The following is a 16,281-nucleotide window of genomic DNA, read 5'->3' as shown; positions in this document are numbered from 1 at the left end:
ACAAAAAATTCCGGGTATCCCTTTGCATATGGAAAAGCTGTTATAACTGTACCTTTCAGCATTCGTGCAAGGGCATTCCGAGCATCCATAAAGCGGTTCGGGTGCTGGTTCACTGGAGAACTTGTAATCAGTATTTCTTATGGAGATGGGATTAATTTAGTGAAGAGAATTGGAAATGGTGGTGGCGGGAAGTGCCTTCAAGTCACAGACATACTGAACCCTGCAGGGCTTTCAAGGCAAAAGAAGAGCAGAGGTAGTTTGTCGTTGCCTTTCTTTGCATAGCAACCCTGAACTTCCTCGATGCTCTCCCATCGAAGTACTAACTGAGCCTGACTCTGCTTAGCTTCCAAGATCTAATGAGATCATGCTAGTCTGGGCCCTCTAAATCAGGGTGGACTGTAACTAGGATGATGATAATGATGTCTCTCTCGGCTTGGCTTCGCGAACGAAGATTTAAGAAGGGCGCAATAGTCCACGTCAGCTGCAGGCTTGCTGGTGGCTGACAAGACCACTGCGGGACAGGCAGGTCCGGCCACAGTGGCTGCAGGAAAAAGTCTGATTTAGGGTTGGTGCTGTAGCAGTGCGATTCTTCCACAATCTCCTTTTGTCCTCAAGACCAGCTATGCGTGCGTTCTCAAAGGAAGAGACAGCCTGGTGGATGGTGTGCCTCCATGCTTTGCGATCTGAGGCTAAGTCAGACCACTGGTGATGGTTGATGCGACAGGTGCCAAGGGATTTCTTCAAGGAGTCCTTGTACCTCTTCTTTGGTGCCCCTCTATTTCGATGGCCGGTGGAGAGTTCGCCATACAGGGCAATCTTGGGAAGGCGGTGGTTTTCCATCCTAGAAATATGCCCTGCCCATGCAGCTGCGTCTTCAGCAGCAGTGCCCTCGATACTGGTAACCTCCGCCCGCTTGAGGACTTCATGATGTAGCAGTAGTAGTAATAGTAGTAGTAGGGCTGTCTGATGAGGTCAGGAGTGGAGTAGAGCTCCAGACCTCTTACTTCATTGTGCTCTTTCCTTCTTACCCCCCAAATACTTAAAAACATAAGAGAAGCCGTGTTGGATCAGGCCAATGGCCCATCCAGTCCAACACTCTTTGTCACATAAGAACATAAGAGAAGCCATGTTGGATCAGGCCAGTGGCCCATTCAGTCCAACACTCTGTGTCACATAAGAATATAAGAGAAGCCATGTTGGATCAGGCCAATAGCCCATCCAGTCCAACACTCTGTGTCACATAAGAACATAAGAGAAGCCATGTTGGGTCAGCCCAATGCCCATCCAGTCCAATACTCTTTGTCACATAAGAACATAAGAGAAGCCATGTTGGGGTCAGCCCAATGGCCCATCCAGTCCAACACTCTGTGTCACATAAGAAGAAGAAGAAGGTATTGGATTTATATCTCGCCCTCCACTCCGAAGAGTCTCAGAGTGGCTCACAATCTCCTTTACCTTCCTCCCCCACAACAGACACCCTGTGAGGTGGGTGGGGCTGGAGAGGGCTCTCACAGCAGCTGCTCTTTCAAGGACAACCTCTGCCAGGGCTATGGCTGACCCAAGGCCATGCCAGCAGGTGCAAGTGGAGGAGTGGGGAATCAAACCCGGGTTCTCCCAGATAAGAGTCCGCCCACTTAACCACTACACCAAACTGGCTCTCCAGAACATAATAGAATCCATGTTGGGTCAGGCCACTGGCCCATCCAGTCCAACACTCTGTGTCACATAAGAACATAAGAGAAGCCATGTTGGATCAGGGCCAATGGCCCATCCAGTCCAACACTCTGTGTCACATAAGAACATAAGAGAAGCCATGTTGGATCAGGCCAATGGCCCATCCAATCCAACACTCTGTGTCACATAAGAACATAAGAGAAGCCATGTTGGATCAGGCCAATGGCCCATCCAGTCCAACACTCTGTGTCACATAAGAACATAAGAGAAGCCATGTTGGATCAGGCCAATGGCCCATCCAGTCCAACACTCTGTATCACATAGTGGGCCTATATATATATATATACTTGCTTCTGGGCTCCGTTGTTCAAACCCTCTGGGAGAATTTTGCTGAACTCTAAGATTTGACATACTTTCTAATCTTCTTTCCCCTCAAAAAAAGGGGGGGTGGAATAACCAAAGCATATAAAGCAGACAGATGGAAATCTTCCTCATGCCACTGTGGCCATGTAGGAGAAAGTAATTTAAAAAGTGTGATGCGAGTGAGGTTTATTATGATAATTGTAATTCAGGAAGCATTTTTAAGGTAAATGCTGAGCTGATGTCATTTGGCACACCCTCCAGTGATGTCAGGGGGTGTGTGGGCATATGCAAATGAGTTGTGCTAATGAGCTCCAGCACCTCTTTTTCTACAAAATGTCCCCTGGCAGTGGTGCTGGTGGTAGTAGTAGTAGCAGCAGCGGCGGCAGTATTTATTTCATTTACATTATTTAGGTTTCACCTTCTCACTGATATGCAAGGTGAATTACAGTTTAAGTTAATGTAGTCAATAGAATGAGACATCCAATAATGTTTTATTTCATTCATATCTTTGTGTTATTGATAGCACTGCCTTTCTCACTCAGGCCCAAGGTGGATTACACAAAGTAAATCAATGCAATCCACAGGATGGGATATCCAGGAAACGATGCAATAGGATTTGCTTTGCAGAATCTGGAGGCAGCCAGATATTTGAAGCGGAGCTAAACAAAGCACAAGTATTAACACAGCACATCCAGTCAGGCCTCAGAATCAGCAGGAGCTCACAGGAGCACAGCTCCTGAACCTTTCTGGGGGTTCCCCCTCTGCCTCCCCACCTACTTGGTCCATTGAATAGTAGGTGCAGCTGCTTAACAATCCCTGGATTTGGAGAGCGGGTAGCCAGCCCAGCCCCCAGGGGCTTTGCCACACCCCCAGCAGCCCTCATTAACCCCTGAAGAAGCTGGCACCACCCTTTCTCCACTTCTTATGTGTTTTTGGTTGGTGGGGTGGATTGCTGGCCTTTTGACTGGGGGTGGTGGTGGCCCAGGAGGAGCCCCAAGTGAGTGAGGCCTGCTTGGGCTGGCTGATCTCTAGCCAGCCCAAGCAGCCTCGCTTGCCGGGGCTCTCCTTTCTTGTGTAGGCTTGCTTTTGACTGGGGGTGGTGGTGGCAGCATATGCTAATGAGCTCTGCCACCTATTTTTTCTACAAAATGACCCCTGCATTCAACGATCCAAGATTTACGTAGCAAGAGCTACTTACATTAGCAGATAGTACAGACGGTGCTCAGCAGTACAGTCCACGGTTCCTAAACCCGGTAGCCAAGCACCTTTCTGTAACATTATTTACAATTCAGTCTGGTTACCTCCGTAACAAGCCCTCTTAAATAATTCAGTTTTCTTAGTTTGTGGAAAGCCAGGAGAACGGGAACCTTCCTGACCTCAGCAGACAGCCCGTTTCAGTACTGGGGGCCACCACTGAGAAGGCACCTGTAGGAGCAGTTGTTGATTTTGCCCACTTTTAGGGTTCGGGTTGCCAATCCCCAGGTGGGGGCAGGGGATCCCCCGGTTCGGAGACCCTCCCCCCGCTTCAGGGTCGTCAGAAAAGGGTGGGGGGGGAGAATGTCTGCTGGGAACTCTATTATTCCTATGGAGATTTATTCCCATAGAAAAACATGGAGAATTGATCTGCGGGTATCTGGGGCTCGGGGGGGTGCTGTTTTTTGGGGTAGAGGCACAAACTTTTCGGTATAGCATCTAGTACCTCTCCTCAAAATACCCCCCAAGTTTCAAAAAGATTGGACCCGGGGGGTCCAATTCTATGAGCCCCAAAAGAAGGTGCCCCTATCCTTCGTTATTTCCTATGGAAGGAAGGCATTGAAAAGGGGTGTTGTCCCTTTAAATGTGATGGCCAGAACTCCCTTTGGAGTTCAATTATGCTTGTCACAGCCCTTGATCTTGACTCCACCCCTAACGTCTCCTGGCTCCGCCCCAAAGTCTCCTGGCTCCACCCCCAAAGTCCCCAGATATTTCGTGAATTGGACTTGGCCACCCTATTTAGGGTGGCAACTGTGGAAGGCCCTGCTCCAATGAACAAAGCTGTCATGGTTGAATATAGGGGGTGGGGGAGAGCTTGTCCCATAGATACGAGGGACCAAAGTCACAGAGAACGTTGTATGTGATAACCTCTTCTTTAAACTGAACCCTGTAGCCAATGGCCAGCCAGTGGAGTGATTACAGAATAGGATTAGGACTGTGGGAATTACAACCAAGTGAAAACCTGGAGCAAAACTGAAACATCATATAGATGTTGACAGGACATATTAAACAATGCAGAAATATTACCTGCAAGGGGAACTGAGCAAACCAACCTGAATAAATGTATGTAGGAAGGTTCCTCGAAAACCCAACACCTGTCAGCCCAGGCTTCTCATCAGGAAGCCTCTTTGTCAACCAGGAGCCCACAATTAATTTGATCCATTGAGATAAAGAAGGTTCCATTCGGGTGGCTGAATAAAGCCTGCCTCAGCCTTCCAATTCCTGGTATTCTAAGGAGGTCTCCCATCCAAATACTTGCCAGAGTCAACCCTGCTTGCTTCCAACAATCAGGCATGCCCTGAACAGTATCTGGAAGGGAGCAGGGGTGGAATTCTAGCAGGAGCTCCTTTGCATATTAGGCACACACCCCTGATGTAGCCAGTCATCCAAGAGCTTACAAAAAAGAGCCTTGTAAGCTCTTGGAGGACTGGCTACATCAGGGGTGTGTGTGGCCTAATATGCAAAGGAGCTCCTGCTAGAATTCAACCCCTGGAAGGGAGACCACCAAGGAAAACCAGGGTCATGGCGCAGAGATAGGCAATGGCGAACCACCTCTGAACATCTCTTGCCTTGAAAACTGTCTCTTTTTTGGGGGGGGTCACCTTAAGGCAGCTATGGAAAGGAAAGGTCCCCTATGCAAGCACCAGTCGTTTCCGACTCTGGGGTGACGTTGCTTTCAAAGCATTTTCACAGCAGACTTTTTTACGGGGTGGTTTGCCATTGCCTTCCCCAATCCTCTATGCATTTCCCCGAGCAAGCTGGGTACTCATTTTACCGACCTTGGAAAGATGGAAGGCTGAGTCAACCTCGAGTCAGCTACTGGAAAACCCAGCTTCAGCCGGGGATCAAACTCAGAACTGCAGCTTTAAACTCTGCGCCACGGGGCCTCTGTCGAAGACAGCTATGACTTGACAGCAAAAACAAACAAAAGATCATGGGAAATGTTTCCGTGTGAATTGCTGTGTAAGACTGCAGAAGCTCAACAAGGATCATCAACTAGGACTGCAATCCTATGTGCATTTACCAGAGTGTAAGCCTCATTAAACACAACAAGATGGAGTAGAGATGTGTAGAATTGTGCTGTTTAGGATCTCAGATGATCCTGGCAAGATGCAAAAATCCTTCCTTCCTTCCTTCCTTCCTTCCTTCCTTCCCTTCCTTCCTTCCTTCTTCTTCCTTCCTTCCTTCCTTCCTTCCTTCGCTTCCTTCCTTCCTTCCTTCCTTCCTTCCTTCCTTCCTTCCTTCCTTCCTCCTCCCTCCCTCCCCTCCCTCCCTCCCTCCCTCCCTCCCTCCCTCCCTCCCTCCCTTCCTTCCTTCCTTCCTTCCTTCCTTCCTTCCTTCCTCCCTCCCTCCCTCCCTTCCAGAGAGAGCCAGTTTGGTGTGGAGAGCCAGTTTGGTGTAGTGGTTAAGTGTGCGGACTCTTATCTGGGAGAACCAAGTTTGATTCCCCACTCCTCCACTTGCACCTGCTGGAATGGCCTTGGGTCAGCCATAGCTCTGGCAGAGGTTGTCCTTGAAAGGGCAGCTGCTGTGAGAGCCTTCTCCAGCCCCACCCACCTCACAGGGTGTCTGTTGTGGGGGAGGAAGGTAAAGGAGATTGTGAGCCGCTCTGAGACTCTTCGGAGTGGAGGGCGGGATATAAATCCAATATCATCTTCTTCTTCTTCTTCTTCTTCTTCTTCTTCTTCTTCTTCTTCTTCTTCTTCTTCTTCTTCTTCTTCTTCTTCTTCTTCTTCTTCTTCTTCTTCTTCTTCCTCCCTCCCTCCCTCCCTCCCTCCCTCCCTCCCTCCCTCCTCCCTTCCTTCCTTCCTTCCTTCCTTCCTTCCTTCCTTCCTTCCTTCCTTCCTTCCTTCCTTCCTTCCTTCCTTCCTTCCTTCCTCCCTCCTCCCTCCCTCCCTCCCTCCCTCCCTCCCTCCCTGTCTTGCATCTCTCAAACATCTGACGTTTATTCTATGTAGCTCTTATGTTAAGCACGTTTGGCCAGCCGACCCTAAAGTGTGACATTCTCTGCCCCTCCCCCATAGTAGCTTGATGTATCACCCTAAAATCCTTTGGTCCCCCCACCCCCAGGAGCAGGGTCTGGGAGGCATTCTGAAAAGCTGTGGAAGGGGGGGAAGCCAAAAAGTCATTCTCCACAGGTAGGAGTCCTGGCGCCTGTGGAAACTGTGCCGGTTCCAGCCTAAATATACAAATAGAAAAACCAGATTTTATTGTTTTTAAGTATCTTTATTTTCTCTTCAGGCCAGGCCACACTAAAGTCCAGGCTTATAGGTGTTCCTTTGTTACCAGTTGTTGTTGTTGGTCAGTTGCGCAGTTGAGTCCGACTCTTCGCGACCCCACGGACCACATCAAGCCATGTCCTTCTAGCTTCCACCGTCCTCCTAAGTTCGCTTCCTTGCCAGTAGGAAAAGATATCCTTAGCTAAAAGCATACACATCCAAGGAGCGAATCCTGAAATTAAAAAAATAATAATAAATTGCAGCCGAAATATTGCCTTTGAATGGCAACATCATCTTCTCCACCGTCGCTTTAGAAATTACGGCTCCGTGTTCAACTTAGTGCTGTTGTTTAGGAGCTCACAAAGATTATTAAAATCTAAATAATTAATCTGTGGGATAGCAATTGTCCTCTGATAATGTGACAGCCATGTTAAATCTTCCCTTAAGCTTTGGAGTTTAATTATTCTTTTAAAAATGAGGTGTGTGGTGGGGAGGGGGGGGAGCTGCACTCAAAGTGCACGAGTTGGGAACCACACAACCCAGAAGACATTAGTCACATTAAGTTGTATACGTTTGGGTCAAGTCAAGTAATCATTCCTTTTTATAATCCACCCCTCACCAATGCAGGCTGTGACGATGGCTACAATAGGTAGAGTTTGGCTTTGTTCTTTTAAAAAAAGAAAATCTCAAGTAATTTATTTCAAAGCCAAGGGCTTGTTTAGAAGCCTTTCTTCCAGAGCAGCATTTCCCATTGGTTGTGACCTGGCACCGGGCCACGCAAGCCTCAACGCTGGGTCACCAGGGGAGGCCCAAGTGCCCCCTCCCCTCTTGTGCTCCAGCCCCTGCCGATCACGATGACTGTAGCACTCTCTGAGCGTCCTCCAGGTGGAGGGCACTCAGGGAGTGCTACAGAGACTGTGCACTGGCCAGAAGCCCTTCCCCACCCCTCTCTGATGTTTGGAAACATCAGAGAGGGGTGGGGGAAGCTCCTGGCCAGCACACAGTCTCAGTATCACTCCCTGAGCATCCTCTGCCCGGAGGACTCTCAGGGCATGATACTGAGACTGCGCACCAGCCAGGCACGCTCCCCCACTTCTCTCTGATGTTTGGAAATATCAGAGGGGGGACAGGAAACTCCTGGCCAGCGTTTCCCGTCTCCCAGCTCCACCCCCAAAGTCTCCTGGCTCCACTCCCAAATTTTAGTGGGCCACAGAGACATCTAAAAATAACCTGGCCACGGGGGGGGGGGGGGGGGGGAGTTTGGGAAACCCTGTTCTAGAGCATTTTTCTTAAATTCTCCCCATTCCTTTTGTCACACCCCTTGCTCTGTGCAAACTAATCTTTCTTTTCTTCACCCTTTGTTTCCTTTTCCCAGTCCAAATAGATCGGAAGGTAGCCTAATAGCTCATGTCCTTCTCTTCCTTTAAATCCCTTCTCAAAAGCTACGTCCCCTCATGGCATAATTTCCACAATTCTCATCCCCAACCAAAACAATGCTTCAGTATGCGGGGCTTTTTTTGTAGCAGGAACTCTTGGCATATCAGTAGGCCTTGTAAAAAGAGCCCTGTAAGCTCTTGAAGGATCAGCTACATCAGGGTGGAGACTAATATGCAAAGGAATTCCTTCTACAAAAAAAGCCCGATATTTCATGTGGAAATACTACGCCCCCTTGCTACCCTTCCTCTCTTTCCCCCCTCGCTTTCCTTCTGTGGAACCTTTGATTATAAATTTGTTGGGGACAGTGACCTATATTTTCTTTTATATTGTTATCTACAGTCATGTAGAATGATAGAGTTGCATTGTCCATAACAATCGCCCTACTTATCGCAGGTCACTCCCTGGTCCCAAACATGGAAACCTAACACAAATCAGATCTCCAACCACTGCCTCTAAGTAAAACCACTGGGTTGCATCCAAACTAAACTGGTATCTCCCACTGATCTCCCCATTCCATTGCAGACTTCTGTAATGGTGTTCCTCGGGATCCAATATTCCCAATAACATGATTTCACGGAGACTGATTTCCCGCTAGCCTTACTTCACTCTTACTCTCCTCTCCTCAGCGGGGCTTCTGTCGGATTTCGCACAAGCTGCCCCGAGGCTGCAACTCGCTCCGCCTCTTTTGCGCTGTAAACAAGATCGTCTAAACCAGGGGTCCTCAAACTTTTTAAATAGGGGGCCAGTTCACTGTCCCTCAGACTGTTGGAGGGCCGGACTGCCATTACTGTACAAGGCCGCGGGCCGTCAGTTCTCCGTCTTCTACATCTCCCTCCCTTCCCCACACCACACACCCCGGCCTGGGAACTCACCTCACCTCGGTATCACCTCGCACTCTGTCTCCGCCGCCTCAGCCCAGTGCTGGAAGTGTGCATTGCTAAAGCGAGTTTAGGTCGAACGTCACTTCCATTTTGCCATAACCCGGCGGGCCGCATAAACGTCCTCAGCGGGCCGCATCTGGCCCGCGGGCCGTAGTTTGAGGACCCCTGGTCTAAACACCGGTTTCTGTTTGCCACGCAAAAAAGGGCGAAGCTAGTTGCAGCCCCGGGGCAGATCGCGTGAAATCCGACGGAAGCCCCACGGAGAGGAGGAACTTGAGAGCGAGGTAAGGCTAGTTGGAAATTGGTCAGAGACTAGTGGAGTGCTGTGGAAGTGGGAAGGCAGGATAATTCTATTCCCCTGGTGGAAAATTTAGTTCGACTCCAACTCAGTCTTTGCGGACCCCATCATTTAGTGCAAGCTGGTCAATCAAATGCCCTAGCCTAGACTGCCAGGCTGGCCTCGTCTCTTCAATTCCGGGAAGTTAGGTACCTAGATGGGAGACAACCAAGGACGTCCAGGATCACTACACCGAGGCAGACAATGGCCAGCCACTTCTGAACATCTCTTGCCTTGAAAAGCCCTATGAAGAAAGTCCTATGAGGAAAGGTTGAAGGAGGTGGGCATGTTTAGCCTGGAGAGGAGGCAGCTGAGAGGTGATAGGATCACCATCTTCAAGTACTTGAAGGGCTGTCATATAGAGGATGGTGTTGAATTGTTTTCTGTGGCCCCAGAAGGTAGGACCAGAACCAATGGGTTGAAATTAAATCAGAAGAGTTTCCGGCTCAACGTTAGGAAGAACTTCTTGACGGTTAGAGCAGTTCCTCAATGGAACAGGCTTCCTCAGGAAGTGGTGGGCTCTCTTTCCTTGGAGGTTTTTAAACAGGGGCTAGATGGCAATCTGATAGCAATGAAGACCCTGTGAATTTAGGGGGAGGTATTTGTAAGTTTCCTGCATTGTGCAGGGGGTTGAACTAGATGACCCTGGAGGGCCCTTCCATAGAATCATAGTCTATAAAAACCCTACAGAGCCACCTTAAGTCGCCATCAAGGTGACTTTCTTGCTTTCTTTTATCGCAGCTCTGCTTTCTTTTATCGCAGCTCCGGAAAGCAGTGATGGATCACATATCGGATTCCTTCCTCGAGACCAACGTTCCGTTGCTGGTTCTCATCGAAGCAGCCAAGAGCGGTAATGAGAAAGAAGTGAAGGAATATGCACAGGTTTTCCGCGAGCACGCCAACAAGTTAGTGGAGGTAAGCCAAACCGTCGCTGATAGCGACGTAACACCTTGCCTTGACGGTCATGTGGCAAAACTGTATTTGAATGAAACTGAATTATTCAGATATCTCTGGGTCTTAGCCAAGGCTCGGGAACAACTGGAATTGCCAGTCAACTCAACAAACGCAACCCGACCAAGTTTTGTTTTAACAGAATCAGCTTGTATAACACGATTGTTCATATATGTGCGTAAGAACTTGGTTTTTCAGCTCGGGATGAGCGTGCCATTCCATGCGTTGCTTTGTGGGACTGTCAGGTGTACCTGTTAGGTAGAGGAAGGTCAGGTGGGTATGGCACAGCATGTCTTATACCTATTTTTCTACAGGTGCTTCACCCCGCAGTATAATCCAGTTCAAAGGAAGCCCATCGTATCTCCCAGCATTCATTCAAAGGGTCGTTCGTCATATTTACTCATCCTATCTTCCCATCATATCTGCACACAAACCGGAAAGCAAGTTAGGAGCTCTGCTTATACCAGACTCCGGCAGGTCCTAAGTCGCCTCTGGCTCCACCTGCTGAACATCTGGATCTGTTCTGAGTCTGGTCATTAGTCTGCCTAGCTCAGTATTGTCTTTACCGCATCTGGTAGAACCTCCCCATGACCTGAGACAAAGGCAGCTCTCAGCTTGGCCTCCTGGGGTCTTTTGAATCGGAGATTCCAGTGACTGAACCTTGAGATTTTCTACATCCAGAGCATGTCACATACCACAGGATTCTGGTGCCCCACCCTGAAACACCCAGACATCAATTTGGGGTTGAGTTTAAAAAAAAAAATCAGATGATGATACTTCTAGAATCATCATGCAACAGTAGCCACAGATGAACACATGGAGTTGCCTTATACAAAATCAGACCAGTGGTTCCTTGAGGTCAGTACTGTCTACTCTGACTGGCAGGTGTTCTCCAGGCTCTCAGGCAGAGGTATTGCATGTCACATCATGTACTGCTTAGTCCTTTAACTGGAGATGCCAGGGTTTTAACCTTGGGCCTTCTGGATGCCGGGCAGATGCTCTGCCACTGAGCCATGGTCGCTCCCACAAGGAGTACCTCTTTCCCACCTCAAATCTCAATCCTTGACCAATTCCCCATTAGGCTTGTTCTGGCATCGGCGCTCTTTCCCCCCCAGTGCTCCAGTCCGATTTCTCACAAGCTGCCGCGGGGCTGCAACTTGCCTCGCCTCTTTCCCGTGGCAAGCAGAAACCGGTTTTTCAGAGGATCTTGCTTGCCGTGGGAAAGAGGCAGAGCGAGTCGCAGCCCCACGGCAGCTTGTGCAAAATCGGACGGAAGCGTCAGGGGGGGAAAGACCTCCGACGCCGGAACAAGCCTAGTGGGGAATCTGTCCTTGTGTGTTACTAAAACTGCCTTTGAGTCCAAAGCAGGTTTTGGTCATTTTGATGTTTCATTTCAGAGGTGGGTATATTTAAGGCCAACTTTATTCTTGTGTTGGGTAAAACCTGTTCTGTGTGATTTCACCCTGCGGGGTCCTCTGTTTCACTGTAAATTTAAACGGCATCCAGTCCATTTTCTGTGCTTCGTCAATAACACCTCCAGCATCCGCATGCAGATTTCACCTAAAACTTTGCCAGCTGAGAGTACAGCAGGGAGACTATCTGTGCCAGCCACAAGGCCAAAGAGATATTCCGTTGTGCTGCAGCTGACACAAATAGAATAGGAAGTCCGTCGGGCAGCTTGTAGATTGTCTGTCCACACTACTTAATTCAATATTAAATTCAATAATATGAAATTAGAGGTGGATTTTCAGTGGCAGGACTGGTCCTTAAACGCCACTGCTCAGAGATGCAATTGCGACGAGTCTCCCTGCACTCTGAGAGGTTGATGTTCTTCGAAGATTATGTAGTTTCACAATCTCTGTAGTCAGTGTTACGTAGACTAGGGATGAAAATGCCCTTCAGTTATTGGTCTGTGGCTCTGTTATGGCTTGGGGTCTGCTGTGGTTCTCTTCAGACTACACAGCAGAATTTGAGGAAAGAGAAAAGTTTCTTTCCAGAAAAAAATAATTTTGTAAAGGCATATATTTTAAAATAAACTGAAAGCTTCAGAGGGAGGGAGGGAGGAAGGGACTGCCTTTTTGAAAATAGTACAATAGAACATTTGCATTATTGTGAAATATAACGAGTAAATTTTCCCTGATCTAATATTTATGTCCAAAAATCTTTGTTCCTCCCCCTAATATCGGCACATGAAGGGACAGGTTTGAAGAAGAAGAAGAAGAAGAAGAAGAAGATATTGGATTTATATCCCGCCCTCCACTCCGAAGAGTCTCAGAGCGGCTCACAATCTCCTTTACCTTCCCCACCCCCACAACAGACACCCTGTGAGGTAGATGAAGATATTGGATTTATATCCCACCCTCCACTCCAAAGAGTCTCAGAGCGGCTCACAATCTCCTCTACCTTGCCCCCCCCACAACAGACACCCTGTGAGGTAGATGAAGATATTGGATTTATATCCCGCCCTCCACTCCGAAGAGTCTCAGAGCGGCTCACAATCTCCTTTACCTCCCCCCCCCCCCACAACAGACACCCTGTGAGGTAGATGAAGATACTGGATTTATATCTCGCCCTCCACTCTGAAGAGTCTCAGAGCGGCTCACAATCTCCTTTACCTTCCTCCTCCACAACAGACACTCTGTGAGGTGGGTGGGGCTGAGAGGGCTCTCCCAGCAGCTGCCCTTTCAAGGACAACCTCTCCCAGAGCTATAGCTGACCCAAGACCATGCTAGCACTTATTGTTCTAACAGGAGGGGTCTGCGTGAAATGTTGAGGTGAGAAGCGGTTATTTTATCTGTTGTTTTTATTTCTTTTCTGTGTGCATTCCAGAAATACATTTTTTTGGAGAACATTGGATTATTAATTTTTTTTATTAAAAAAAATGTGAGTTCCACCTGGGTATGTCTGTGAGAACGCAACACCCTGGCATCTGGGTGAGAAACCGGCAGATTTTGCAAGAGACAAGAATGCTCAAGAGAACACGCCTGCATACTCTCCACCTGGCATCGCATTTGGGGCTGCGCAGCCCCAGCAGATGGCATGAGCACCACGGCCAAGTTATCTGCCATTTTAAAAAAAACCTGAAAAATTCAGGAGTCTTATGGGCCTGAGTGCGAACAAAGATGGCCTCTTCTCACCTCAACATTTCCCGCAGACCTTTCCTGTTAGAACAATAAGTGCCCTGAAATCACGTAGAGGGTTACATTCATACAGGGCTTTTTCCCCCCTCCCCACAGCAGGAACTCTTTTGGAGAGCCAGTTTGGTGTAGTGGTTAAGTGTGCGGACTCTTATCTGGGAGAACCGGGTTTGATTCCCCACTCCTCCCCTTGCACCTGCTGGGATGGCCTCAGGTCAGCCATAGCTCTCTTATCTGGGAGAACCGGGTTTGATTCCCCACTCCTCCCCTTGCACCTGCTGGGATGGCCTCAGGTCAGCCATAGCTCTCTTATCTGGGAGAACCGGGTTTGATTCCCCACTCCTCCACTTGCACCTGCTGGAATGGCCTTGGGTCAGCCATAGCTCTGGCAGAGGTTGTCCTTGAAAGGGCAGCTGCTGTAAGAGCTCTCTTAGCCCCACCCACCTCACAGGGTGTCTGTTGTGGGGGAGGAATGTAAAGGAGATTGTGAGCCGCTCTGAGACTCTTCGGAGTGGAGGGCGGGATATAAAGCCAATATCTTCTATCTTCTTCTTCTTCATATTACACACCTCTGATGTAGCCAATCCTCCCAGAGCTTACAGGGCTTCTTCTTATTTGAGAGCCAGTTTGGGGTAGTCATTAAGTGTGCGCAGAGGTCGTTTTTGTAGGAAAAAAGGAGGTGGAGCTCATCCAGGGGTTGTTATGCAGCTGCACCTACTATTCAGTGGACAAGGTGGGAAGGAGGAGGTGGAACTGTCAAAAAAGGTTCAGCAGCTGCGCTCCTGTGAGCTCCCGCTGAATCCGAGGCCTGAGCTTTCGGACTCTTATCTGGGAGAACCGGGTTTGATTCCCCACTCCTCCACTTGTGCCTGCTGGAATGGCCTTGGGTTAGCCATAGCTGTCGCAGGAGTTGTCCTTTAAAGGGCAGGTGCTGTGAGAGCCCTCTCAGCCCCACCCACCTTACAGGGTGTCTCTTGTGAGGGGAGAAGATACAGGAGATTGTAAACTGCTCCGAGTCTCTGATTCAGGGAGAAGGGTGGGGTATAAATCTGCAATTATTATTATTCATAGAGTTGGTTTATCTGATTCTCTTATTCTAGTGTAGAATACAGCAGATTAAGCCACTCCGAGTCTCTGATTCCGAGAGAAGGGGAGGGGTATAAATCTGCAGTCTTCTTCTTCTTAGTACAGGGCCTACTATAAGCTCCAGGAGGATTGGCTACATCAGGGGTGTGTGGCCTACTATGTAAAGGAGTTCCTGTTACAAAAGGAAAAAAAAAAAGCCTTGTGTTCATACCTTTGGAATGTGAAGACTCTCTTCTGACTCTCAAAAGCTTGGGAGTTGTAGGCAAAAAACAGAGTTACCGTTTGCCAAAACACATCTGGCAAAAAAAAAAACTGTTGTAGGCAAAAACATCTGGGGAGCAGGACTCCTATATTTATTCAACCTCTGCCCATTGTCTGCCTTACCTACAAATGCTTCGCAGCTGAATAACAGCCGAACTTCCGTCCTAAAGAATAGCAAGGATTGATTAATAACTGATTAATAAACAGCTTCAATTAATAAACAAAGTGGTACAAGTGCAGCCTTGGTGATTTGAATATTGTAACACGAATGAAGATTTAGGCCGAAGAAAGTCTGACGGCCGAATCTGGTTCCCTTTGTCTTCACTTCTTTTTACATCGTTTAAAGAAGGTGCTACCTTAGCTGAATCAGGAAAGAAACCTGTTGATTCATATGATACTTGCCGTCTAGAAGACATATGCATCTTTGCACTGTGTGCTGCGTACAAAAGAGGGTGGGATATAAATGTGATCAAATAAATAAAAATATAATAATGGTTAAAACTTCTGACACTTCTTGATACGTGGTTTGGAAATATTGTGATGCTTTGTGAGTATAGTAACTTCATTGTATATTATTAGTGTCATTATAAAAATATAATAACTGTTATTGTTGATGTCTATGTGAACGTGCTGCCCAGTTTCCTTGTATTTCCAGTATTTACAAACTGTGGCTCTTAATACTGCTATTCAGCCTATGAAGGCCTTCACTGATCCTGTCCAATTACCTTTCTTAGAATCATAGCATCATAGAGTTGGAAGGGACCTCCAGGGTCATCTAGTCCAACCCCCTGCACGATGCAGGAAACTCACAGACACCTCCCCCTAAATCCACAGGATCTTCATCGCTGTCAGATGGCCATCTAGCCTCAGTTTAAAAACCTTCAAGGAAGGAGAGCTCACCTCCCGAGGAAGCCTGTTCCCCTGAGGAACCGCTCTAACAGTCAGGAAGTTCTTCCTAATTTTGAGCCGGAAACTCTTTTGATTTAATTTCAACCCATTGGTTCTGGTCCGACCTTCCGGGGCCTCAGAAAACAATTTATTTATTTATTTAGGATTTATATCCCGCCCTTCCCACAAGTGGCTCAGGGCGGCTTCCAAAAATTGGTCAACATAAAATTAAACACTTTTAAATATATAGGCAATTAAATATTTAAAACAGTTAAAACCTTAAAACCAATAAACATTCCAGTTACATATAAAACATTCCACACCATCCTCTAGATGACAGCCCTTCGAGTACTTGAAGATGGTGATTCTTACTTCATTTCCCATCAAACGTGACTTTTCAGGTTCCGTGATAGGCCACAGGAGCAGACACCTTTAAAAAGGGGCTAGAAAGGTTCATGGAGGTCTATCAATGGCTGCTTACCATAGTGACTGAGGGGAACCTCTGCATTCAGAGGCAGTCAGCGTCTTCATCCCAGTGCCAAGTGGCAACATCAGGGGAAGGCCTCAGACTGGTTGGCCACTGTGTGAGACAGGATGACCTGAGCCCATTATGGGGAGGGCGGGATATAAATCTAATAAAATAAATAGATAAATAAATAGTGCTAGATAGACCACTGGTCTGATCCAGCAGGACTCTTCTGGTGTTCTTATGAAGACCTTGGCCTCTCTGCCCTGTTGTTGGCCCTCCAGGGGAACTGGTTTGCCACTGTATGAGATGGGATGCTATGCTAGAT

General features: G+C 48.0%; 1 protein-coding gene across 3 annotated transcripts in view; it reads left to right on the top strand.

Moving 5' to 3' along the window:
* The window catches only part of CTNNA2 (catenin alpha 2), a 1,018,631-nt gene that overhangs the window by 721,608 nt on the left and 280,742 nt on the right, over window positions 1-16,281 (top strand). For all 3 annotated transcript variants that reach the window (XM_060247184.1, XM_060247186.1, XM_060247187.1), the window contains one exon: window positions 9,927-10,079. In XM_060247184.1, coding sequence (XP_060103167.1) covers window positions 9,927-10,079 — 153 coding nt within the window. The remainder of the gene's footprint in view (window positions 1-9,926; window positions 10,080-16,281) is intronic.

The sequence above is a fragment of the Heteronotia binoei genome, chromosome 9, assembly GCF_032191835.1.
Source record: "Heteronotia binoei isolate CCM8104 ecotype False Entrance Well chromosome 9, APGP_CSIRO_Hbin_v1, whole genome shotgun sequence".
In the NCBI taxonomy this organism is placed as follows: domain Eukaryota; kingdom Metazoa; phylum Chordata; class Lepidosauria; order Squamata; family Gekkonidae; genus Heteronotia; species Heteronotia binoei.
This window is presented reverse-complemented; position numbering and strand designations above follow the sequence as displayed.